General features: G+C 44.7%; 1 protein-coding gene across 1 annotated transcript in view; it reads left to right on the top strand.

Annotated features, from left to right (window-relative positions):
• The first annotated feature begins 4,115 nt into the window (after nt 1-4,115).
• The window catches only part of LOC113895043 (serotransferrin-like), an 86,147-nt gene continuing 62,745 nt past the window's right edge, over nt 4,116-27,517 (top strand). Inside the window, 12 exon segments of the mRNA XM_027545702.1 lie at nt 4,116-4,335; nt 6,219-6,388; nt 13,904-14,012; nt 14,756-14,932; nt 15,816-15,963; nt 16,734-16,789; nt 17,277-17,455; nt 18,148-18,325; nt 19,966-20,117; nt 22,419-22,509; nt 23,112-23,150; nt 24,499-24,654. Of these exon segments, the coding sequence (XP_027401503.1) occupies nt 4,293-4,335; nt 6,219-6,388; nt 13,904-14,012; nt 14,756-14,932; nt 15,816-15,963; nt 16,734-16,789; nt 17,277-17,455; nt 18,148-18,325; nt 19,966-20,117; nt 22,419-22,509; nt 23,112-23,150; nt 24,499-24,654 (1,498 nt within the window). The 5' untranslated portion in view covers nt 4,116-4,292.

The following is a 27,517-nucleotide window of genomic DNA, read 5'->3' as shown; positions in this document are numbered from 1 at the left end:
ACTTAGTCAAGGAGTGTTCCTTCTTTTTCTATTACACAGAAAAGTGTGTGTAAGAATTCTTCTTCAATGTTTGGTAGAATTCATCCATGAAGCCATCTGGCCCTGGAGTATTCTTCCTGAAAAGTATATTTTTATGGGTTTCCCCAGGGAAAGAATAGAAAACCTAAGAATCATTCATTGTTCAGGGACTTCTGCGGGGTAGAAATGAGAGAGAGATGGAAGTGATGGTGTATGGCATTTCAAATTATCTGACATTTTCCTAAAGACACTCTGCTCTTGTTTACCAACTGTCATGCCACACATCTTTGAGCTGGCAGATCTGTGGGATAATGAGTCTCTGCGCATAATTCTCAGGCTACCTGATCCCATCTTCCCAATGACCCAGAGGCAAGTCTCTCCAATGGTGTTGGGCAGAGAGCTGTGAGAGGAGGGGGAGGAGTGATGGGGTTAAGCAGACAGAGGCTCTTTATTTGCTCTGCTTATGTAAACACTTATGTTGTAAATGAGGCAACACTGGAAAACAAATATTGGCTCAGAGGACTAATGCCTTCATGCCATCTCCTTTAGGTCAGCTACCCAACCTCCCTGCACGTACACACAAGTTCAGCTCTTTCAACAAGAAGGCTTGTTGAAATTTAAGACTTTTATTCAGCTTATGGTGGAAGATTTGGGTCAAGACAGATTCATCTGTAACTGGAAGCTCTCTCTCTCTCTCTTCTTCCTCCCTTTCCCCTTTCCTTCCTCCCTTCCTTTCTCTCTTCTCTCCTTTTATGGACAAATAAAGGGAAGATCAACATAGGAAAAAAGGAAAGAAGATCACTATAAAAAAGAGAGGATCAATATTTTTTAAAAAAGGAGAGAAGATCAGCATCAAGAAGGCAGCTGTGGTCTAGAGAAGGCTGGGACTTAGGAGATTTGAATTCAGGTCCCAGAGCTCTGTGAATGAGGAACTTCATTTTACTATGATGTCCACAACTAAATGGCAACCCACTCCAGTATTCTTGCCTGGAAAATCCCATGGACAGAGGATCCTGGCAGGCTATACAGTCCATGCGGTTGCAAAGAGTCGGATACAACTGAGTGACTTCAATTTCAATTTCAAATCTTATCTCCTTAGGCAGTTGGTCAAAATCACAAGGTCTTGCCTCAGGACAATGCCTGGAATGTGGAACAGTTGAAAACATGATTCTTTCCTTTCATCTGAACATGATAAGCCAATGTGCGCCTGGGATGCTGCAGTCAGGGCGCCCAGATTTCCCTCAGAGACAAGCTCTTCTGCAGTAGAAAATGGGTCCCTGTGTCTGTGGAGAAATGGCAGGGCTGGAGGTTCTAGATCTGTCTCTCTCTCAGTGTCACCCCAAACAAACCTCTTGGCCTCTATGTTTGTCCCCGTTTGGTGGCAGAGGCAGTGTCCCTGGTGGATGGGTTCACACACTCTGGAACCAGACAGCCTGATTTTGCACCTGGCTCGCCAGCTGACCTTGGACAAGTTGTTAACCCCTCTGGACCTCAGTGTCTTCATCTCATCTGTAAAATGGCAAATCGAATGCATCTATCTTACAGGGCTAGGGTGAGGGCCCAGCGAATCTCTCAGCAAGTGTTGGTCATCATCAAACTGAAAAAGAGGGATGATGAGTTTCAAAGGGCCAGAGTGTCTCTAGTAAAGAATTAAACACCAGAAGGGAGAGCAAGTGTCATGGGACAGGGACAAGTGTCATGGGCCACCAAGGACACAAAACACTGACTCCTTCACCTCTCACCTCTATACACCCCCTTACACATTATAGACGTGGGCACGGCCATACCACCGGGGTCACACACACTGACCACCACAGCCAGCTTCACCCCTTGCCTCCCAGAAGTGACAGACACAGGCCTCTAGCCTGTCCTCTTGAGCAAGAACAAAGGCCCAGGGGAGAAAAGGACATGTGATCCTGTTCTCTGTGTCTCATCTGGCCCTTCTTCAGATTCCATGGGCCTGCGTGTCTGGGGCGCAGATTCAGAGGGCTCCACTGAAGCAAGGCATGGGCTTGGCTGGCCTGGAGAGAACTCTGCCTGGCGAGAGTGCTCCCTCTGAGGGGCTCAGGCTAGGTGGTGGGGCTGTTCCTAGAGGAACTGACTCAGGAAAGTCTCACTTGTAGAAGGGGCCCGAGGGGAGGATCATGGTCTGTCTGTCCTCCACTGAGCTCCCCTGAGTTTGTGAAGCAGCTCAACATTTGACAACTCTCCTTTCTGCTTCTGGGCAGATTTGCAAGCTCACTGCAGGACCTGTAGAAGGCATGAGCTGAGAGGGGCACCCTGATCTACAGAGTCTCACCCAGCCACCCCTGCCCTTGACTCTCTCCCTCCATCTTTCTCTCTGTACCTCAAGGTGTCCCCATGAGGCCAGACCACTCCCTAATGCCTGATACAGGGGGGAGCAGGAACATGCCCCTCCTGGTAAGATGCTGACTTTCCCAAGGCGGGAGCAGAGGCCCTCCCACCCTGAGGGCAGGGGCAGAAGAAGAGCAGCAGGGATTTGGAGAGCTGGGCTTGTCTTCTGTCCCCGTTGTAAACAGAAAGTCCCTGCTAACGCAATGCTCTCTGTACTGGGGTGTGTGTAACCCCTTGCACATCAGACAATCTACTGGGGTGAGGGGAATTCATCCTAGCTTCAGGTAATATTTACACCTCCTGCAAAAGATAAATAAGTTAATATTCACTCCTGCTTCACATGAGGATTGGCACTAGTTCCCACCTGGTGTGCAGGCCAGACAGATGCACAGCATTGAGCGCTTTTGAGGTGTCCTGAGGAAAGAAGTGAAAAGTCTCACAAAGAGTGAGGTGCGGAAGGGAATGCTGGAAGGTTGTGATTCCCTGACCTGTTCTTTACTTTTGACTTTTGTGACTCCACATGTTGTGTTTTGCATATGCCCAGTAAAATGGATGTACAGATGAAGTAATATGATTTAACTCATCAGATCTCACAAGATGCACAAGTGCCTTAGAAAGATTTCTGCAAAGAAACTAGAAGTAGAAGATGATTCTGAAACCAAAAACATAAGTGAGTTAAAATGGCACTACTGACATATCTTCTAAGCCTGGTGTAAATTAGTGTAAATAAAACCAATAACAATGACCATCTGATCGAGTTGGATAAGTAGCTTTCTTAAGTAACTTAAGAAAACCCTAAAATTATCTTGATGACCCCTGGAATATGGATATTCAACTACTATCAGGAACTTTACTCTCTCCCTAAGTGTACATTTTGCTTTGAGATATTTTTCATTGTATATAAGACAAACAGACATTTTAAAATGAATGTTTCATCTTTCCCATAGTTTAAATTTTTCTATTCCTTTCATGATTGAAATAAACATGATGTTAGTTTTAAGCATATATATGGAATGTACAGCTTCACAATTTTTCCTGATAAGGATGGGTGATCAAAATGGTTTGGAGACCACTTTTTCAGAGGGAGCTAGGGATGAAACAGGGCACTGAGATCAGGCCACATCCTCTCCTGGGTCCCTTTCTTTGTGTTCATGAGTCTCTTGTCCTAAGTGTCACAGAGTCTTGACCACACGCCTAGACAGCTTCTTGTGGGACAGACATTGTCTCTCCTGTGACTCTGTCCCTAGTCAAGATGCTCAGCAATCTGCATGAAGGGAGGGAAGGTTACCTGTCTAGGATCCTGTGCTCAGGAGGGTACACAGGGTAAAAACTCATCCTTGGGGTTTAGGCCAAGAAGGAGCAAGGTTTCTGGATACATCTGGAAACAAGTGAAAAGGGATGAGCCTGTTGTCTTTGACTTGTGATCAGCTTATTCTTCTCTCACACACTCTCCCAGGAAGGTCTCTGCCTGTCTTCCTCCTATTCTAGTCTGCCTTTGGGGCAGTCGGCTTCCCTCTTCTATGGAATGAGCACAGAGGTTGATTCAGGACCAGCTCTGGCTCCCCCGGATTCAGAAGCAGAGCCACCCCCACACCAGCCTGCTGCAGCTCTGCTCCTGGTACAGAGCAAGCACAGATTAACAACGGTTTGATTTTTCTTTCATTCCCTTCCAATCAGCACTTTTTTGTTGGATTCCACCCACGGGTCTGTTCCAGAGGTCAGGAAATGAGGTGATCAGCCCCGGCGAGGAATGAAGGGGGAGGGCTGAGGGGAGATTGGGCAAGCGGGCTGCGCAAACACAAGGGGTCAAGGATTGTGCTCGGCCAGCCCCGCGGGAGATATAGGGGCGCGGGGAGCAGGGAGGCGACGCAGAAGCCGGTCGGTCTGTGCTCTGCACTCCACGTTACAGACCGGGGAGGATGAGGCCCGCTGTCCGCGCTCTGTTAGCCTGCGCGGTTCTGGGTGAGTGTGGCCGCTGGGAAGGCCCTCAACGTCCCCGGCCCGGGCGCCCCCTGCATTTCGGAGCCCTCTGCACCCTCCCTGGGCTCCGCGCTGGAGCTGGAAGCCTGGGACCTTTCCTTCGCTTCTCCCCGCCGCACCCTCGCACCTGCTGCAGCACTGCCTCAGGGACAGCTCTGCGCCTGCGCGCACCTTCTGGTCCTGCTGGTGCCTCTGCCACCTTTTCACTCTCTCCTTGCTTTCCCCTCGTATCCAGTAAATCTTGTGGTAGCGGAATACAGTAAATTAGAGCGCTCCCATCCCGGTTTATCAAATCCCTTTGTTGCGGCCTCAAATAAGTCCAAACTGCTTGGGATGGCCATCAAGGCCTTCCCACAGCTGGTCCCACCTCCACTGACAGTCTGATGTCCCGTGAGTGTCCTTGGTGCTGACCGTGCCACACTAGTGAGGTCTGTTGAAGGGTTCTGAGCATGGGGTTTGAAGCCAGACTTTGAAGGGTAGTGCAGCTTGGCCTGGGAAGGTCCCATGGAAATAGGTAAGGCCACAGATCCAGGCACTGGGGGAGTGCACCTTGCTGCACAGATCTGCCTGTCGCTCTTGGGCCCCCTTTGTCCTCTAACTTCTGCTGGTCACTCGTGGTGCCTTTATCTTACCTTTGGAGCCTTCTGTGTTTAGTTATTTGACTCTCCTGAAAAAGTAAGCCCCACCTTACTTTACCCTTCCCCCTCCCAACCTCAGAAGATCTCACAAGGCTGTGGAAGGTAAATGCATGACTGAGGACAAACGCCTGTCTTTGGGGCCTCAGGAGGGATGGTTTGGGGAGGCTCTGGAAGAGTGGTTTTGGCAAAGTCTGCCACTGACCCCTTGTTGCCTGGTTCGATACCCCATGGGTGGAGATGGGGTCAAGGGTGATTGGGGGAGTAAATTTCCTGTGGCCCCTCTTTTTCTATTCTGGAGAACCATTCCCTCCCCATCTCCTGCTTCGTGCATCATAGATATTTATCAGCTTTGAGTCAGCCCTGTGCTGTTGATCCACAGAGAGGAGATGACAGAGGGCTTTGGGGAGAGTGCCAACCGCTCATATCATGGGGACAACACATCTGCAACCATGGGGACTGATATTCACAGACATGGCTGGCGTTAGCTTCTCCTAGTGACAGTCCAAAGGCCTAATTGTGGAAATTGAAGGAGGGGTCTTTGAAAACAGAGAAACATTGAATATGTGGAGTTTCTAGTTTTTCCTAGAACAGAGGATGACAGATGAGCATTACAGGCAAATTCATTGCCTCATCAATCATTTACCCCTTTCTTCTGGCCAAGCAGGTGGAAAACAACTCAGAATGTTATCTTCTTTTGTTACCTGGGCAGAGACCAAAGTCTGGAGACCTGATTTCTAGACCACTCAGCTATTAAGGAGCTAGGTAACCTTGGGTAAAGCATCACTCTCTGAAAGATACTAATTAGTAGAAAATGTAATTCCTACCCTGCTGGCTGCCCAGAGTTATAGCATTGAACCAACAGCTTGATGTAACTAAAAATCCCCCGTGGATGTGGAAGTTTGTATTCCATGGCAGGCCACACGTCATGAGGTGAATGCAGGAGGCTCAGAGAACACAGAGGAACAGGTTGTTGTCGCCAATTGAGAGCTAACAGTCAAGCCAGCATCCCTCTGATCAGCACATGCTGGTCAGTGGGAAACTAAGGGGCCATAAGAATACCTGCCACTTGTCCCCAGACTCAGAAAGCAGTGGAACCTCTGCCCTTGTTGTTCATGGACAGGAGTGGGGTGAACAGGAGAGAATGGAGAGGAAGTGGCCTCCATGACCCTCCAGAGGCTGCTGCCGTCCTTCCCACTGACACAGGGACCTCTGGCATCTCTCCCCTAGGGCTGTGTCTGGCGGACCCCGAGAGAACTGTGAGATGGTGCACCATTTCAACTCATGAGGCCAATAAGTGTGCCAGTTTTCGTGAAAATGTGCTTCGTATCTTGGAGAGTGGTCCTTTTGTCTCCTGTGTGAAGAAAACCTCACACATGGATTGCATCAAGGCTATCTCGGTAAGTCACTGCCACCTAAAAGAGAGTGGAAGAAAATCCATACTTGCTCTTCCCTGTCATTTGGAATGATTCTGTACTCACAGGTAGGAGACTGATGTGTGGAACAGTCAGCCCCTGGTGCTAGTAAAATCATTTTAGAACTGAAAATAGAAGCAGTTATCTTTAATGGCTTAAAGCAACATATAACATACTCTGCTGCTGCTGCTAAGTCGCTTTAGTCATGTCTGACTCTGTGCGACCTCATAGACAGCAGCCCACTAGGCTCCTCTGTCCCTGGGATTCTCCAGGTAAGAACACTGGAGTGGGTTGCCATTTCCTCCTCCAATGCATGAAAGTGAAAAGTGAAAGTGAAGTTGCTCAGTCGTGCCCGACTCTTAAGGACCCCATGGACTGCAGCCTACCAGGCTCCTCCGTCCATGGGATTTTCCAGGCAAGAGTACTGGAGTGGGGTGCCATTGCCTTCTCCTAACATACTCTAAAAGAGGACTATTTTTGACCCACTAAGTTCTCTGAACTCAGAGAAGAAATGCATGCTATCAAAATGACCATGTAACACTATTTTGGAGGTTCTTGATGCATCACAAGAAGTAGACGAATGATACGCACAAGGAAGAGGAATACATTGTCATGATTGGAGATGATAGCTGATCCTTTTGTTCTAGGTTTTCCAAAATACTTGTTCAACATTGTTCCTGCTCATCTGAACATGGATCAGACCCTGTGCTGGGCAATGGGGCTGCAGCAGTGACTTTAAGCACACATGGTCCTGATTCTTGAGTAGGAGTAGTACAGTCCAGTCAGGAGAGAAGAAAAACATGCAAACAAGTAGACATGAAACTTCAAATTGTGTGATGTAGAATGGAGGAAAAGAAACAGAACTTTCAGAGGAAACTTGCTCTGGCCTGGGTGTCAGTGATAATCTCCCTGAAAGGGAGCAATGAATCTGAGACCCCAGGGATAAGTATGGGTAAGCCTGCCAAAAGCTACAGGTTGAATATGTCAGGTAGTGAACCATAGCATGTGCAAAGGACCTGAGACAGTAGAGAGCTGGGCTTGTTTGATTTTCTGTAGGGAAGCTAGAGTGACTGGAGCAGAGCAAGCAGGAGACTGGAAGGAGTGAGGGGTAGACATAGACTCAGTCAGATGGAGCATGAGTAACTGAAGGAATCAGTGTTTTGGTATAAATAACTGGTCTGTTGTGTGTGTGTGTGTACTGAACCTCAGTTACCATCCAGGCTTAATTATAACTCTTGATTTATGACTGACTTTCAGATTTGGTATATGCATACCCCTCTTTGTTTTAAAATACATTAATAATATGAAGTAATACTATCCACAAACCTACCAGAGGTTCTCAAAACTTCACCACTGCCAGTAGCTGACTTCTAGGGCTACTGTGTGGCAGCATGGATTCTACAGGAACTTCATCACTTGGAGCAGTGTAACCCTCTGACCCTGCTTAGAATTATCCATGTGCTTCCCTATCCAGAGCAAACAAAATCCCAAAACTTTCTTGCTTTTTATTTAAAGACTTGTATAGGTATATATTGGGCTTCCCTGGTGGCTCGGAGGTTAAAGCGTCTGCCTCCAGTGTGGGAGACCAGGGTTCAATCCCTGGGTTGGGAAGATCCCCTGGAGAAGGAAATGGCAACCCACTCCAGTAGTCTTGCCTGGAGAATCCCATGGACGGAGGAGCCTGGTAGGCTACAGTCCACGGGGTCACAAAGAGTCGGACACGACTGAGCAACTTCACTTTCACTTTCATAGGTATATGTGGATGATTGCATAGTATTGCTTCTTAAAATATTTTATAAACATGTCATTACTGTGTGTTGTCTTCTCATACTTGCTATTTCCTCCTCAACGTTATACTAGGATTTCACCCATGTTGTTGAATACAGCTATTGTTCATTCATTTTCAGAGCTCTGCAAAAGCCCATTGTGTTAGTATACACAATTTATTTTTTCTTTTCTGGTCATTAGGCATTTGGATTGTTTCTAGGCTTTTGTTATTCTAATCCGGGTTTGAGGAATATTTTAATACAAATCTCCTGGTACACAAATATTACTAGTTTCTCTGTAATATATATGTACAAACAGATTTTCTGTGCCATGGGATGTGTGAGTATTTGACTTCAAAAACAATGCCAAATGTATTTGGGTTTTTAAGCAAATGCAATGTGGTTATTCAAATTTCCACTGTCAGCAGCCGTATATGATAGAATAATTCATATAATTCTTGGTGATTTTGATATTTTGTCATTATAAATTAATCACTGTCTCTGGAAGTGCTTTTAAACTAAAGTTTATTTCTCTGATATTAACATACTACATTAACTTTCTTTTAACTAGGATTGTCCTTCTGTGTCTATGTCATTCCTTTATTTTCAACTTCCTGTATGATTATCCTTCAGGTGTGTCTTATGAAAATGGTATGTTGCTGGGGATTGTGTTTATTAATGAAATCTGGTAATCTCATTTATTTTCTGTGGTAAACGTAAACCATTAATAAATTATTGCTTTCATTAATGATAAATTTGTACTTATTTCTGCCATATTACTTTTTATTTCTCATAGTCCTACTTTCCCCCAGATTTCTGATTTTTAAAAATTGAGTTTGCAGGTGTGTGTGTTCATTTGGATTGTGTTCCCTTTATTCCACTTTTCCCCCATTGAAAGTAAATTTAAACAATTTGTTTATATTCTTTAATGACTTCCCTTAAATTTTTACTGTATAATTTTAGCTTAACAAAGAGTTAACAGTAAAATAATCTTAACCCCCCCCCCACCTCTTTCTGAAACAGAAAGAGAACTCTGGACTATATTGATATTTTATGTCTGTCTTTTCTTAACTAACCCTGGAATGTAGATACTTCATGTATTTCTTGACAGTATACATACATATTATATAACTAAGTATGTGTGTGTATGCATGTGTAAGTTTGTTTAGTTCAGTTCAGTCGCTCAGTTGTGTCCGACTCTTTCCAACCCCATGGAGTGCAGTACGCAAGACCTCCCTGTCCATCATCAACTCCCGGAGTTTAACCAAATGCATGTCCACTGAGTTGGTGATGCCATCCAGCCATCTCACCCTTTGTCGTCCCCATAGCTTCCCGCATTCAATCTTTCCCAGCATCAGGATCTTTTCCAAGGAGTCAGTTCTTCACATCAGGTAGCCAAAGTATTGGAGTTTCAGCTTCAACATCAGTCCTTCCAATGAATATTCAGGACTGATCTCCTTCAGGATGGACTGGTTGGATCTTCTTGCAGTCCAAGGGACTCTCAAGAGTCTTCTCCAACACCACAGTTCAAAAGCATCAATTCTTCGGTGCTCAGTTTTCTTTATAGTTCAACTCTCACATCCGTACATGACTACTGGAAAAACCATAGCCTTGACTAGATGGACCCTTGTTGGCAAAGTAATGTCTCTACTTTTTAATATGCTGTGCAGGTTGGTCATAACTTTCCTTCCAATAAGCAAGTGTCATTTAATTTCATGGCTGCAGTCACCATCTGCAGTGATTTGGAAGCCCAAAAACATAAAGTCTGCCACTATTTCCACTGTTGCCCCATCTATCTGCCATGAAGTGATGGGACTGGATGCCATGATCTTCAATGTTGAGCTTTAAACCAACTTTTTCACTCTCCTCTTGCACTTTTATCAAGAGCTCTTTAGTTCTTCTTCACTTTCTGCAATAAGGGTGGTGTCATCTGCATATCTGATATTTGATATTTCTCCCGGCAATCTTGATTCCAGCTTGTGCTTCTTCCAGCCCAGCGTTTCTCATGATGTACTCTGCATATAAGTTAAATAATCAGGGTGACAATGTATAGCCTTGATGTACTCCTTTTCCTATTTGGAACCAGTCTGTTGTTTCATGTCCAGTTCTAACTGTTGCTTCCTGACCTGCATACAAATTTCTCAAGAGGCAGGTCAGGTGGTCTGGTATTCCCATCTCTTTCAGAATTTTCCACAGTTTGTTGTGATCCACACAGTCAAAGGCTTTGACATAGTCAATAAACCAGAAATAGAAGTTTTTCTGGAACTCTCTTGCTTTTGCCATGATCCAGCGGATGTTGGCAATTTGATCTCTGGTTCCTCTGCCTTTTCTAAATCCAGCTTGAACATTTGGAAGTTCATGGTTCACGTTACTGTTAAAGCCTGGCTTGGAAAATTTTGAGCATTAGTTTACTAGTGTGTGAGACGAGTGCAATTGTGCAGTAGTTTGAACATTCTTTGGCATTGCCTTTCTTTGGGACTGGAGTGAAAGCTGACCTTTTCCAGTCCTGTGGCCACTGCTGAAATTTCCAAATTTGCTGGCATATTGAGTGCAGCACTTTCACAGCATCATCAGTGTAAGTTTGTGTATGTGCCCAAAAGTTCAGAAAGAGGGAGGAAGACACACAGAGAAATTTGGATTTATCTACATTTTTGCCATTTAATCTATTTACCATTTCTTTCTCTTTTTTATTTTTTTTAAGCTTTTTAAAAAAATTTGGCCATGGTGTGTGACTTGTGGGATCTCAGTTCCCCAACCAGGGATTGGGGCTTCCCTGGTGGCTCAGTGGTAAAGAATCTGCCTGCCAATTTAGGAGATGAGAGTTTGATCTCTCAGTGGGGAGGATCCCCTGGAGAAGGAAATGGCAATCCATTCCAGTATTCTTTCCTGGAAAATTCCATGTACAGAGGAGCCTGGCAGGCTATAGTTCATGGGGTCGAAAAGAGTCGAACATGATTCAGCAATGAAAACAACAATAAAACCAGGGATGGAGCTCAGGCCATGGCGGTGAAAGGGCCAAGTCCTAACCACTAGACCACCAGGGAACATGCTACTATTCCTTCTTATATTTCCAACCATCCTTCTGGAATGTTTGCTTTTGAAATGTGTTCTTTTGGGGATACTTTAGAGTCAATTTCTTGGTATTAAACCCTCTCCGTTGCTTGCTTGTTTTCTCTGCAAATGCTGGTCTCCCCTTTATTCTTGAATGGTAATTTTGCTGAGTGTATAATTCTAGTTTGATGCTTTTACACTATTTAAAAATATTTCCACTGTTTCCTGACTTCCACTGTAGTCACCGAGAAGTCTGGTATCATCCTGTTTCTCCTTCAGGCATCTCACTGGATAACTTCTCGTGTCCTTGGTTGATGATGTTCCCTAGATTCACCATGAGGTTTCCAGTTGTGGGAATCTTGGTAGAGTATGTTGGATCTGTGGAATCATGCTTTTCAGGAGGTCTGGAAAAAGTACTGTCTTTCTTCTGTTTCTTTCTTTTTTTAATTCTAAGATTCCAAGAAGACACATGTCAGGCTTTCTTTTATCTGGCTTCCATATCTTTTAATCCCTCTTTCATAGCTTCTGTCTCTGCACCTCTTTTTGGCACAGATGGGCACCAAATTCATCCAGGATGAATTATTCAGATATAACTTTCAGTTCTCTAATTCTCAATTTTAATCTGTCTTATCAAACTTGTTGCCTATTCATTCACTTTTCAAATTTCAATGATTACACTTTTTGCTTCTAGAAGTTCGAGTTAATTTTTCTTTTTATTCCTGATAATCTCCTTTTCTATGCTTAGCTCTGTGATTATGACCTTCACTTTTTGCATAAAGCCCATATATAGCTCTTCTCCATTGTTTCTGGCCATTCCAAACTCCGCAGTCCTTGAGGGCCTAAGTCTGCTGCCCCTGTTGATACCCATGCATCGTGGCTTCCCTTCTTTTGCATTTGGTTATCTGCACTTGGAAAGTCATGCTTGATTTTAATCCTCCACCTTCCTGGGGGTTCAGGTTCCCTTCAGAATCCCTGTGGCCCTCGTGGAGGTAGGGCCACATGAGTTAGACCTTGACTTCTTAATTTCTGAGCCCCTGGGGCTCCAGTGATTCCTGCCAAGATACTGGTGTCTGGGCCAAGAAAGCCCCAACCTCACTGCTTTAAGAAAAGCCCTGTTTTTTACTCATTTATTTTTATTCTGTGGTGGGTGGGGTGGGTGAGGAAAGTCTCTGGAGGTTTCACCTACCTTTGGGATACCAAGAAAGCCATAAAGATTGCTTCATATAAGGAGTCTAGTTGTGGAATAAAAGAGTCCTTCACCAACATGCATGTTGCCATACATGCATGTTCAGTTGCCATACATGGCACTGAAATGAACACTTAAAAATGGTCAAATGATAAACCTTATGGTACATTATTTTATTACAATAAAACAACCAAAACAACTCCAACCATTGAAAGAAAAGTTTCAGCTAAACAAATATATATTTTGGCTTACATTTTTATTATATTTTATTTATAAATACTATTTTCTTGTTATTTACCTATAACGTGATGCAGATTATGGAATTATAGTTTCTCCTTTGTAATTTAATTCATAAGAACTATATTTATGGAGTACTAGCAAGGGATTCAGGAAAAGTCATTTTGATTAAAGATGTTTGAAGCAAGGAAAAAAAGCAATAAAAATGTTATGAGGTGTCTATATAAAGATGATGCATCTCACTTCGAGAGAAAATAAATTCTAGACCTAGTGGGAAGGTATCTATAATACTTCAAGTGAAATATTGGTTTAAAGAAGAAAATTAGTAAAAGCAAAAACTAAAACCAAAACAAAGCAAAACAAAACCCAGAAAGTAACAGTGTAATGGAAGAAATAAACCCACACTGCATGGATTCAAATCCCAGCTATATGACTTACTAGTTATGTGGTCTGGGGAGGTGATTTAAACTTTCTCTGCCTCTCTTTTTTAATGTGTAAGATGGAGCTGAGTTGGACAATGATGTCTGAGTAGTTGATTAAATGAACAATCAGCCATAATGGAACTAAACACTCATTAATGCTCATAATGAGCATTAAACAAGTCAGTTTAGAGCATAAGAATGAAGTTAAAGCCAGAGAAAGCTCCAGTCCCTGAACAAAAGACTCCTGTGGTTATATGGACCCAGGACAGGAAGGAAAAGTACTGAATTGCAGTGGAGAAGGATGTCTTCAAGTCTCCTCCTCCCCACTGAGAGTTCTCCACAGAGACATCTGAGGGCGATCTCAGCAGAAGGCCCAAGATAAAGAGGTTGGACCTGAACTTGAAATATAAATATGTGTAAAAGCATGGCTAGGCAGAGAGACTGCAGTCCTTGACTGCAGCTCCTTCAGAGCCTGGAGTGAATGGACTACACCCAGTCTGGTGTTGGAGCTTTTACCCAGGAGGCCTGCTGGCAAAGCCTCTGTACGTTAGGTCAATTTTGAAAATCACAGTAGTTTTCTGGGCCGGTAGCTAGACTCCTCACCAGAAAAAAGAGAAAAATGATTCATTCCATCTTTGCAGGAATAAGGAAAATTGTGGCCAAAACCCCTCACCAGGGAAGCCGAGGTAACTGAAGCCCGTGGTGCTACGCAAGTTCTGGGCAAGCTGAGGGTTCATCAGGTCTGAGAAGCACTACCAGCCACTTCCACACACCCAAGTATAGGTGGGCCTTTCTTGGAGGTAAGGGCTTCACTGAACTCTGGTTTGTTCTCTTTCAGAATAACGAAGCAGATGCTGTGACGTTGGATGGAGGTTTGGTGTATGAGGCAGGCCTGAAGCCCAACAACCTGAAGCCTGTGGTGGCAGAGTTCCATGGGACAAAAGACAGTAAGCTCTCCCTCGGACCCAGGAAGTAATTTGTAGCCCTTGTTCCCTCCTGGTAGATACTGGGTCTTGTCTCATTCAGGCAGGTAATGGAGATTAGCTACTTATGGGCTTTCCCCACTGGGGAGTGAGTGGGGAATGAGGGGCCCTGTCAACCACCATAGATACAACTCAAGGTCTCTGGGAGCTTTGGGCTGGTTGACGTCTGGTGCTCATGACACTGACCTGCTAGGCAGGCTGTGTGCAATGAACTGAACCATTAGGGTTTAGAATAAAGAGGAGTTCTCCAAGAACCACATGCAGGGGAGAGACCACACAGGAGCATGTACCTGGAGCCCCCACAGCCTTGGATCTCATCTGAGAGCAACTCAACTGTTCCTGGGTCTGTGTAAGGAACAAAAATACTTAGAGAAAGTTAGGAATGTGGCCTCTGTTGCCACAGTTCCAGTTTCCAGGGTACAGGCAGACACTCCCTGCAAGGCCAGGGTAGGCAAGAGCACTGGGGCACGCGTGCACATAGCTTCCTTGCTCCTGGGTGTGCCTGGAGAATTATTACAAACGTCTTTTCTGTGGTCCGTCCTTTCCCCTGTAAGCCTAGCAAGGCTTTTTCCGGTCCTCTTTAGGACCCAGTCCTTCATAAATGTTACCTCTGGGTACCCCTTCCCTGCTCAGGAGCCCAGTAGTAATGAACAATGCTTCTCTGGTGGGCAGGTTGAGAGTCATTCATCCACACTGTCCCTTCGCAGACCCACAAACTCACTATTATGCTGTGGCGGTGGTGAAGAAGGGCACTGACTTCAAGCTGAATGAGCTCAAAGGCAAGAAGTCCTGCCACACAGGCCTTGGCAGGTCCGCTGGGTGGAACATCCCCATGGGCAGACTTTATAAGGAATTGCCTGATCCACAGGAATCCATTCAGAGAGGTAAGTGGGCCAGAGGGTGAGCACCCTCAGCAGGAATCTCTTCTTCAGATGCCCACACAGGCCACACCGGCATCACTCAGACATGGTTAGGTGATGATGTGTGATGGCTCTGGGAATGGAGGTGGGAGATTACCCTGCTTCAAACGGGCAAATCTGCTGCATTAGCAGCTAATGGGGGCTGTCAAGAGTCCTTTTTACCTCGAAGCTCCTGACATCCCACCAGAGGCTGTCCTGTGGAACTGGGGGAAGGGAACAGAGGGCTTCATTCAGGGTCAAGGCTCCTGGGCCCTTTTGTCCACTTCCCTGGGATGCTTTCATGTCATGGCTGATGATTTCCCCATTCTGCTGGAGCTTTCCTAATGGCCATCTGCTGGCTATGAACTTGGCCTACACCTCTCTGAGTGGGTCCTCCATCTGGTCTTGGAGGCCAAGTCCAACGGGACACATAGGCCTATGCCAGTCTGGTTCTTGGGGAGGAGGTAGGAGGGAAGGGGTTAAATGTGTCCCGTTTTGAAAACCTTTAGTCTTGAAGAGAGGCTTCTCAGGTGGCCCTAGTGGTAAAGAACCTGCCTGCTAACATAGGAGACTCAAGAGACATGGGTTGAATCCCTGGGTCGGGAAGATCCCCTGGAGGAGGACATGGCAACCCATCCCACTACTCTTGCCTGGGAAATCCCATGAAGAGAGGAGCCTGGTGTGTTACAGTCCATGGGATTGTAAAGAGTTGGATATGACTGAGTGCAAACACACATTCATAAAGGCAAGCTGTAACTGTGGGGGTGCTGGTTTTGTTTGGGTCTCTCTTGTGAGCCTGGACTGGGAGCTGTAGTTGCCTCTGGCCAGGCTGGCTCATGCCCTGTATTTCTGTCTCTGTGTTGAGCAGCTGCGGCCAACTTCTTCTCTGCCAGCTGTGTCCCCTGTGCGGATCAGTCATCATTTCCCAAACTCTGTCAACTGTGTGCGGGGAAAGGGACAGACAAGTGTGCCTGCTCCAACCACGAACCATACTTCGGCTACTCAGGGGCCTTTAAGTGAGTGAGACTGGCTGCTTCTCCATCCTGGCTCCTAAGTGTCCAGTGTCTTCAGATTGGGGGGCTTCCCTGACCTGTAGCAGAGCCCAGCCTGCAAAGGGGCATCCAGGGTACCTAATACCCTCCCAGGAACTCAGTGACACAGCTGGGATTCTCCAGGCCAGGCCAGTGCATACTCTCTTCATGAGACGTTGACAAGGAAGTCCCCTCCTGGGACCCTTTCTGTCTCCCCAGAGTTTTCTCACTGGATTATGCAGAACCAGAAGTGACTGCCCTGGTGCCCAGGGTGCTCTGTGGTGACGGCCCTCTGCTCTCCATGGCATCTGTGTCACCTGCTCAGTGCCCTGGCCTCTCTCCTGCCTCCTCTCTTTGTTCCTGCACAGGCAGCTCATGTGGCTGATTTCTTGCTCCCTCTCCTCGCTTGGTTATATCCTAAAGTTTTAGAGCCAGCAAAGGGTCCCTCAAGAGACAGTATGCCTTTATCCTTCACCAGAAGTTTGAAAGCACTTCTCACTATTGAAATATCTTCAATACCTTTTTGATGCTTTGGGGCACATGGTGATAGCCCTCCAGCTCCTATGAGCTCACCCCACATCTCCTGATGCCCTGGGGATCAGCCCCTCCATGATGCTTCCTCAGCTGTGGGTCTCCATGGAGGCTTCCCCCAGGCACTATCCTTGTCCCAAGGCTGGACGGTGTGGTCAGACACTGGAGCCTGAGGAGAAGGGCCTGCCCTGCAAGAACCTCCCTAATGTGTCTCCTCTCTACAGATGTCTGATGGAGGGCGCTGGGGATGTGGCCTTTGTCAAGCACTCAACGGTATTCGGTAGGTGATAGGAGAAGAATCTGTAGACCTTTCAAGCAGAGGGCCTTCCTTTTCTTTATCTTCATGCTCAGGTGTCAGACGTGAGCATAATGCGTTCCTCCTTTCCCACTGCTGGGATGTTCACCTGTGAGGAGGTGTGTGCCCATAGGGTCCCCACCTGGACTCCTGGGCCTCATCCTATCATTCAGCTTACTGAATACCAGGCCAGTGTTGCAATAGCAAAGGAGCAGGAGCAGGTCTGGCTGACCTTATCCTGTAGTCGGCCTGAGGAGATGAAATTTCTTATGGGATGTGGGCCGTCACCCCTGCACGGGGCATCAGAAGCTTCTTGACCTACAACTGGCTATGGGATCTTGAACAAGTCAGTTTCCTTCTGGCCTTCACTGTTCGCTCTTGGCTTCTCCGCTCACACAGTTCTTGATTCAGTGAGGTTGCAAGGGAGAGGAGGGGGCACCTGCCATCGACTCATGTGGGCTTCCCTCCCCAGACAACCTGCCTAACCCAGAAGACAGGAAGAACTATGAGCTGCTCTGCGGGGACAACACCCGGAAGTCTGTAGATAATTACCAAGAATGCTACTTGGCAATGGTTCCTTCCCATGCGGTTGTGGCTCGAACTGTGGGCGGCAAGGAGGATGTGATCTGGGAACTTCTCAATCACGCCCAGGTATCAAATCCCCTATCATCTCTCCTGCTTAGCAGTCCCTGCTTGGATTTGGGCATTTCCTTCACTCCCTCTCAGCCACTGTGGAAGTCATTCTGTGTTCAGGACATAGCAGGGACCATGCCACACACCATCCACTTGCATGAAGACACCCACCCAGTAAAGCCCTCTTGGAGTTGCACATAGCCTAGTCCTGCATTGTCTTCTGCCAGACCCTTACATTCTGGGTCAGTGATATGAAGCTGCTCCTTCTTGCTCTCTTTCATTTCTCTCCCATTGGAAAGGAAATGGTCTCTTTTCCAAGGTCCCTTAGCCTGACAGAAAGGGAGTTGCACGCACAGCCAGCCTTCCTTTCCCAGAGTAGCAGAATGCCAGAACCGAGCCAGTTTCTCTTGTCCAACCCTCCCCTCTGTCCATCAAGGCAACCACACAGCCTCTGAAGTTGAGTTTCTTACACCCAGTGAGCTATCATCCAACCAGGGAGACAGGCATAGAAAAAAGTTCAGGGTATCAAATATTTGTTATATGGCCCAAAAGGGCTGTGAATGGAGAAGGTGCTGGGTGGGAAAGAGCAGGTCTGACTGCCCTCTCTCCTGGAATCTTGAAAATTTCACAGTTTTAATCTTTCTTTGGGCCCATTTTGCAGCATCTCTTGTTGCTGTAGCCATTCAGACCTGTGTTTTTACTACAAACAGGAACATTTTGGCAAAGATAAACCAGACAATTTCCAGCTTTTCCAATCCCCTCATGGGAAGGACCTGCTGTTTAAGGACTCTGCTGATGGGTTTTTAAAGATTCCTTCTAAGATGGATTTTGAGCTGTACTTGGGATATGAGTATGTCACTGCTCTTCAGAATCTAAGAGAAAGTAAACGTAAGTATTCAGAAAGGATCATGTGGCTCTAGGAGTCTAATAACCTGGTGAGGGCGGGGACTGGAGAGTAGAGTCTTTCCAGGTACTGAACATTGGTCCCAACAATCCATCTGCCCTGCCTGTCCAGCCCAGTGTTAGACGGATGATAAATGACTGGCCATCATGAGATGGACCTGAACATCACCAAAGGACATTAAAGGAAATTCACACTTAAAATTATTCGTATTGGAAACCCTGTGGAGGCCAAGTAGTTAAGATTCTGTGCTTTCACTACAGAGAGCCCAAGTTCGATCCCTGGTTGGGGAACTAAGATCCCACAAGCCACAAGGCAGGCCCCCCCACCCAAAAAGAAGAAAATTTGCATTGATGCCAGTATTGCTTCCCTTGTATAAGCCAGGGCTCCACTACCCACTTGGTGAAGCCAATTAGCCTGGTACAAAGTAAGTCAAATAGAATGAAACTGCTACAAATAAGCACATCTGCGGCCAGTGCTGTGGTCACCATGTGCCATGGTGAAGCTGGAGCTTTAGACAGGTCAGTCCTCCTCCTGAATTTCCTTGGGTCATTAGAGGTGTGTTTGAACACTCGTTTATTCAACAGACATGTATTGACCATCTACTATTAATAGCTATAAACTGTGGAGAAGGCAATGGCACCCCACTCCAGTACTCTTGCCTGGAAAATCCCATGGATGGAGGAGTGTGGTAGGCTGCAGTCCATGGGGTCGCTAAGAGTCAGACACGACTAAGCGACTTCACTTTCACTTTCCACTTTCATGCATTGGAGAAGGAAATGGCAACCCACTCCAGTGTTCTTGCCTAGAGAATCCCAGGGACGGGGGAGCATGGTGGGCTGATGTCTATGGGGTTGCACAGAGTTGGACACGACTGAAGTGACTTAGCAGTAGCAGTGTGACATGCTGGGCATATAATGGTGAGGCAAAGATGTATTAGATTCTGTTGTCATAGAACTTTCAGACCAGTGGGGAAGAGAAATGTTGAAGGAATAGTCACTCCACTGAATGATCAATTGAAATGAGAGATTTCCTCAGCAGAAAGAAAACAAAAATCCAGAACAAAATATCATGGCTCTACAAGAGTGCAAAAACAAAGACAAACAGATCCAAGAATTGAGGTAAAGTTTCCCTGAGGAAATGCCTCTTGAGCCAGTCTGAAAGCTGGGTGGGTGTTTGTTTATTCAGCAAACATTTATCGCACTGACCATGAACCTGGCATTAAGGGTGCCATGGAGAACAAGACAGGCATGGCCCTCACCCTGGCCAAGCTTACGTTCTCCTGCAGGGAGCAGATAGTAAGCAATGAATAAATATACAACATCCGCTTGGATGGTTAAGTGCTATTTCTAAATGAGGAGAAAATAACCCCAGCCTGAAGTGATAGAGTGCCTTGGAGTTGGGAGGAGAGTGGACTTTTCAGAAGAAGTAATTTTAAGTTAAATATAAATGATAAGAAGCCATCCAAGGGACTGTTACTGCCTTTAGTTTCTAAGAGATTAATTCCTTGAATGGAATCTGTTTGTGTATTGCTAAAAAATCCTAGAGTCTTCCTGAAGACAGCAGCAAAATCAGCAAGCCACATCTGGGCCTCTTCTCATCGCTGGTTTTCTTGCTTATGTCCTAGCCCCGGACTCCTCAAAGGATGAGTGCATGGTGAAGTGGTGTGCAATTGGTCACCAGGAGAGGACAAAGTGTGATCGGTGGAGTGGGTTCAGTGGCGGGGCAATAGAGTGTGAAACAGCAGAGAACACTGAAGAGTGCATCGCCAAGATCATGGTACGTCCCTCCTGCCTCCACAGGGCAGCACGCCTGCCACTGCTGCCTACCTGTCCCCAAGGCTGAGCGAGCGTTCCTGGGAATTATATGAAAAGCAGCTTCCCAGGAACCTCACCCTCACTGTGGGATCCCAGCCCCACAGGATCCTCAGGACCTTTGAGCTTGTGAATCTCAAGGACTCCTAAGGGCTTGTTTCTTCCTAGTGTCAGAACTCTGTGGAGGGCGATCTGAGCTATGTCTACTTAGGGAGGCCAGACCTCAGAGTGAGTGTGCCTGAGACCCATGGTGTGCCGTGGCAAGTGTAACAAGGTCATGTTACTGTGCAAGCATGTAGAAGTTAGCTTTGTTGCTCACAAGGGCATTCCACATTTGCTTTTAGAAGTGTTGAAAAACTGAAGGATATAAATAAGAAAATACATAAAAAGTAACCGTAACCTTATAAATCAGAAAAAATCCTGTTAACTGGGCTCATATCATGCATGAAATTTATTACCCTTTTCTCACCTAAGGTTATCTAGGGAGCTTTTTTCTTGTTTTCACAGAATGACTTGCTCCCATGTTCCCAAAGAAAAAATCATTTTTTGAAAACATGACCTTTTAAAATGTATTTTATTTTTTAAAGAATATACACTATCCTGTTTACAGTGGTTTGTCTGGGGACCAAGTTTATGAGGAACTATCTCTTTCATTTCTTTTTTTCTCTTTTTTTTAATTCAAATTTTATTTTTCTTTTCTATTATGGTTTATTATAGGATACTGAATACAGTTTTCTGTGCTATACAATGGGACTTGCTGCTTCTCTAGTCTATGTATTAATACAATAGTTTGCATCTGCTAATCCCAAACTCCCAATCCATCCCTCCTCCAGCCCCTCCCCCTTGGCAACCACAGTCTGTCCTCTACGTCTGTGAGTCTGTCTCTGTCTTGTAGATAAATTCATTTGTGTCATATTTTAGATTCCACATATAAGTGATATCATATGGTATTTGTCCTTCTCTGAGTGACTTCATGTAGTATGATAATGTCTCAATCCATCCGTGTTGCTGTAAATGGCATTATTTTATTCTTTTTATGGCTGAGTAGTATTCCATTGTATATATGCACCACATCTTCTTCATCCATTCATCTTTTGATGGACATTTAGGTTGCTTCCATGAAAACATGATGTTCTAACGTTGATAATTATTCCAGAGTGTGGGTGTGCTGTAATTTATTGAGCCATTTCCTTGCTATTGAGCATTAAGTCTGGTCCTGTCTCATTGCTATTATGAATCATACATGCATGATTTTGCCTACTTACACATTTTGCCCAAATAGTTTCCCACATATCTGATTGTTCCTTTAGGGTATATTCCTGAAAAGTATATTTCTAGGCCTAATGGGAAGCGTGGCAGTCTTATTGAATTAAGCATCTCTGAAATTTGGGGCTTATTAGCTCTATTCAGTTCAGTTCAGTTCAGTCGCTCAGTTGTGTCCAATTCTTTGAGACCCCATGGACTGCAGCACGCCAGGCGGAATTCCTAGTCTATCACCAACCCTTGGAGCTTGCTCAAACTCATGTCCATCAAGTCCAACCATCTCATCCTCTGTTGTCCTCTTCTCCTCTTGCCTTCAATCTTTCCCAGCATCAGGGTCTTTTCAAATGAGACAGTTCTTCACCTCAGATGGCCAAAGGATCGGAGTTTCAGCTTCAGCCTCAGTTCTTCTAATGAATATTCAGAACTGATTTCCTTTAGGATGGACTGGTTGGATCTCCTTGCAGTCCATGGGACTCTCAAGAGTCTTTTCCAATACTGCAGTTCAGTTCAGTTTGACTCCTTTGACCTTATTTTACTCATTCATTAAAGACCTTTTATTGACCAAGCACTGAAATAGCACTCAGCTAATGAGGTCAAGATTCAGGGCAAAGCACTCCACGCCACAGACACAGCCCTATGTCTCTGACTCCATTTGTTTGTCTTACAAATGAGAATTCTTGATGTCAGAAAGGTATTGTGAGTGTATCTGGAACAGCGTGGCCTATGAGAGGCCAAGGGGACTGAATGTGGGTCTTTGCTCCTGAAGAAACAAAGCAAATCATCCAGAGTTGATCATCAGTTCATCATGGTTTGGGTGAAAATGGGAGTGCCTTTTATTTTCCATGTCAGGTCTGCCTGACTGATCCTTTGGGGGTCCATTACCAGCGCCTTCTGTCTCTTCACAACCTGTGCTGGCAAGGTTGCTTCAAGGAAACAACCAGATGGGCACGTGGGACTGGAGAGGATCTCTTTTTACCTGCTGTGATGTGTTGTGTCTTTGCAGAAAGGAGAAGCTGATGCCATGAGCTTGGACGGAGGCTACCTCTACATAGCAGGCAAATGTGGCCTGGTGCCTGTCCTGGCAGAGAACTACAGTAAGTGGGAGGGGCAATGGTTCATTTCCTCTGGTAAAGAAAACAACCTGAGACAGGAGACAAAATCACAGCCTGATTCAGCCACAGGGAGCATAAAGCTCTTGCTTATTGAGCACCTCCTACTTGCTAAGCTCTGGGCTCCCTCATCTCTAGTCCCTTTCATTACCTTGAAGGATGAGAATCTTCTACCGTACCTTCTACTGTACTCCAACAAGGGAGTTGGAGACTGCACTGGGAAGTTCTAGCTGAAAGTGACCCCTCTGCAGAGGACAGCTAGGTTCTCAGCTGGGATTCCTGGCAGATCTTCTTGCTTCCAAAGTCCGCACTTCTGTTGCCCTGGTGCAGGGATTCAAGTACAGTTAGCAGAGTTACACTATGGTCACAGGATAGATAAGAGTGCAAAAGTTGAAATTTAAAATTTTGGACTAAATTCCAGAGGCCAGGGAGCTAAAGTGAGTTTGCATAATCCAGAGAGCCTGGACCTTTTGGGAACTGGTATATGTGGATAGTTTTCCTGGCTCTTATAATTCTGAGCTGCATATGGGGAAGACAATTTTCACTCTATACATGAGTGTTTAATGACTTTGTTTTTTCCTGTGCAGAAACTGAGGGTGAAAGTTGCAAGAACACACCAGAAAAAGGTGAGTTGGTATCAGTAATTTCATGAGTTTAAGATAAATTCCCATTGCTTTTGGGAAAGCATAGGCAAGTTTAAATTCAAATCAAAAGTAGATAAGAGACCAATTTTCAGAATCAAAAGAACCACAGGAGGAAAATAGTTGGCAAGATAATTACACTTGCCACACCCATGGGAATTCTCTTTTAATCCTATAAGATGTGACTTGTCGTCTTCTAAGAATGCATACAGGAACAACAGCTTAGAGAGATTACAAGTTGTCTAGACTCTGACATCCAACAAGAAAATACAGACCCTCCCACTACTGCTTTGCATTGCATGAGGACTGCAAAGTTATAAACAAGAGTTAGCACCAGCCCAGAAACCTTGCTGACATGTGCCTGGTAGGCCTGAGGGGAGAGGCTCACAAAGGAAGGTATCTAGAGACATGAAATTGCCCAGCCTCCCATCCAGGGCTAAGCCTAGAAACCCAGGCCAACCTGGCTGTCACCCAGGACTCTGGCTTGGGATGGATCTGGAAAGATGTGGCAAGAGCAAGACAGGAAATCTTATCAAAGATTTGGGCTCTGGGTCCCATGCTGAAGTCCCTGCAGGTCATTTCCAGCCATTAGTGTACAAATCTGTTCTCATCACTTTTTCCAGTTACAGCATCCCAGCCTCTTCCCATCATACTAGGAAGCAAGCTCTTTAGCCAAAAATAGAACCATTCTTAGTCAATGAGCAAAAAGATTTGTATCTTTTCTATTGGAAACAATTTCCTGAATTAATTAAATTGGAGAACTGAAATCACGAGTTTATATTCTATTCCCAGTTTTAAAGATCAGCATGTATTTACTGCCACTGATTGCAGCTAACTTGATTATGATAGTTTCACTTTGCATATTTATTTTGGTGCAAACCTTTATTCTCCTTATCGTAAAACATCTGACCAGAATAATAAACTTACAGTTTATTGCACATTTACTACTCTTTTCTAATAAAATTGTTAATGTTTAGAATGTTGGAGTTACATGTATCCTTCAGTATCCATTCCTCTGCTATTCCACAGTGGAGGGTGAGTTGCCGGTTTATGTCAGTAGCTTCAGGCATTTGGGGAAGTGTGTCCATCATCATCCATTGCTCCAATCATTAAGTATTCTTACTGTTTTGTTTTTTTAAGTTCAGATTAATCTCCGCCTCGTAGAATGACTTGTATCTCCCTTCAGTCAGTTATTAGGAAGACCCTTTCAAAGAGAGAAGGAATGATTAGGGATAATTTTATTCCATAGGATGATGGCTGGGTTTGACTGTAGACAGACACTCTGGAGGGTCCAGAGGTGTTAATACTCCCTTTTGGGGTGTCTTTCTTGTAGGGTATCTTGCTGTAGCTGTGGTTAAAACATCAGATGCTAATATCAACTGGAACAATCTGAAAGACAAGAAGTCCTGCCACACTGCAGTAGACAGAACCGCTGGCTGGAACATCCCCATGGGTTTGCTCTACAGCAAGATTAATAACTGTAAATTTGGTGAGTGAGTTCTGGGAGTGTGCTGTTGTCAGAGTTGGGTGGAAAGAGGCGCACTGGCAAGAGTAGTATGGTACAAGAGGCCCTTGTTCTATGATAATACAATTTGGTTTAGTGAACTTCAAGGAAATAAAAGGAACAGCAGGACTGGGAGGTGGATCAGAACGGCTCTTCTCAGTTGCACATAATGGCTTAAGTGAACATATGTTTACTATTCTCTCTCATGAAAAAGACCAGAGACAGAAGTCCATGTTGGTATTGTCATTAGAAACCCAGGCTTCTCTGTCTTCCTGCTTCCCTATTCTCAGCATGAGGCCTCCATCTTCAAGGTTACCCATGGTTGCCATTACATCCATGATCCAGGCAACCTTAAGGAACAAGGAGCCTTGTTAGGAGGTAAAGGAGCCAATTAGGAGGTCTAACCCAATTACTCCAGCTAACTTCTCATTGCCCCTAACTTAGGTACATAGTCACAATTAGCTGTAAAAGGGGCTGGAAAATGCCATCTTTTATTTAGATTTTTATTCAAAAATTAAAAATAGAACTACTGTATGATCCAACAGTTTCACTTCTGGGTATTTACTAGAAAAAAACAAAAATACTAGCTCAAAAAGATATATGCACCCATATGCTCACTGCAGCATTATTTACATAACAACACATAATATGTGAAGAACCTGTGTCCATCATGAATGAATGAACAAAGCAACTGTGGTTTATATGTATAGATAGAATATCATTCAGCCATAAAAGAGAAAGAAATCTTGCCACTTGCAACAACATGGGTGGACCTTGGGAATACTATGTGAAATAAGTGAAATAAAACAGGCAGAGAAAGACAAATGCCATTTGCTCTAATTTATACGTGGAATCTAAACAAAACAACCTGAGCTCACAGACGCAGAGAGCAGATTGGTGGTTGCCAGAGGCAGGGGTTGGGGATGGGCAAATTGAGTGAAGGTAGTCAAAAGGTATGAACTTTGGTTGTAAAATAAGTCATAGGGATATAATGCATATCCTGGTGACTATAGTTAATGCCATATTGCGTATTTGAAAGTTGCTAGGAGAGTAGCTGTTAAAAGTTCTCATCACAAGAAAAAAAATTTTAATGTGATGTACCATATTAAAAAATTGAATAATAAAAATCATATGAGCATCTCAATAGATGCAGAAAAAGCTTTTGATAAAATTCATCATCTATGCATAAATGCAAAAAGGCAAAATGGTTGTCTGAGGAGGCCTTACAAATAACTGAGAAAAGAAGAGAAGCAAAAGGCAAAGAAGAAAAGGAAAGATATACCCAACTTAATGCAGAATTCCAAAGAATAGCAAGGAAAGATGAGAAAGCCTTCTTAAGTGAACAATGCAAAGAAATAGAGGAAAACAATAGAATGGGAAAGACTAAAGATCTCTTCAAGAAAATTAGACACACTAAGGGAACATTTTATGCAAAGATGGGCACAATAAAGGACTGAAACAGTATGGACCTAACAGAAGCAGAAGATATTAAGAAGAGGTGGCAAGAATACACAGAAGAACTATACAAAAAAGATCTTCATGACCCAAATAACCACGATGGTGTGATCTATCACCAAGAGCCAAACATCTTGGAGTGTGAAGTCAAGTGGGCCTTAGGAAGCATCACTATGAACAAAGTCAGTGGAGGTAAAGGAATTCCATCTGAGCTATTTCAAATCCTAAAAGGTGATGCTGTTAAAGTACTGCACTCAATATGCCAGCAAATATGGAAAGCTCAGCAGTGGCCACAGGACTGGAAAAGGTCAGTTTTCATTCCAATCCCAAAGAAAGGCAATGCCAAAGAATGTTCAAACAACTGCACAATTGCACTCATTTCACATGCTAACAAGATAATGCTCAAAATTCTCCAAGTAAGGCTTCAACAGTACATGAACGAAAAACTTCCAGATGTTCATGCTGGATTTAGAAAAGGCAGAGGAGCCAGAGATCAAATGGCCATCTGCTGTACCATAGAAAAAGCAAGAGAATTCCAGAAAAACATCTACTTCTGCTTTATTGACTATGCTAAGGCCTTTAACTGTGTAGATCATGACAAACTGTTGAAAATTCTTAAAGAGATAGGAATACCAGACCACCTGACCTGCCTCCTGGAAAACCTGTATGCAGGTCAAGAAGCAACAGTTAGAACTGGACATGCAACAATGGAGTGGTTCCAAATCGGGAAAGGAATATGTCAAGGCTGTATATAGTCACTTTGCTTATCTAAATTATATGCAGAGTACATCATGGGAAATGCCAGGCTGGATGAAGCACAAGCTGGAATCCAGATTGCCGGGAGAAATATCAATAACCTCAGATATGCAGGTGACACCACCCTAATGCCAGAAAGCGAAGAGGAACTAAAGAGCTTCTTGATGAAGGTGAAAGGGGAGAGTGAAAAAGTTGGTGTAAAGCTCAACATTCAAAAAACAAAGATCATGGCATCCAGTCCCATCACTTCATGGCAAATAAATGGGGAAACAATGGAAACAGTGAAAGATTTTATTTTGGGAGGCTGTAAAATCACTGCAGATGGTGACTGCAGCCACAAAATCAAAAGATGCTTGCTCCTTGGAAGAAAAGTTATAACAAACCTAGACAGTGTATTAAAAAGCAGAGACATATTTTGCCAATAAGGGTTCATATAGTCAAAGATATGGTTTTTCTAGTAGTCATGTATGGATATGAGAATTGAACCATAAAGAAGGCTGAACACTGAAAAATTGATGCTTTTGAGCTGTGGTATTGGAAAACACTTTGGAGAGTCCCTTGGACTGCAAGGAGAATCAAAACAGTCAATCCTAAAGGAAATCAGTCCTGAATATTCCTTAGAAGGACCAGTGCTGAA

This window comes from Bos indicus x Bos taurus, chromosome 1 (assembly GCF_003369695.1).
Source record: "Bos indicus x Bos taurus breed Angus x Brahman F1 hybrid chromosome 1, Bos_hybrid_MaternalHap_v2.0, whole genome shotgun sequence".
Classification (NCBI taxonomy): Eukaryota; Metazoa; Chordata; class Mammalia; order Artiodactyla; family Bovidae; genus Bos; species Bos indicus x Bos taurus.
Note: the sequence above shows the minus strand (reverse complement) of the source record. Positions and strands in the feature narration are given on the sequence as shown.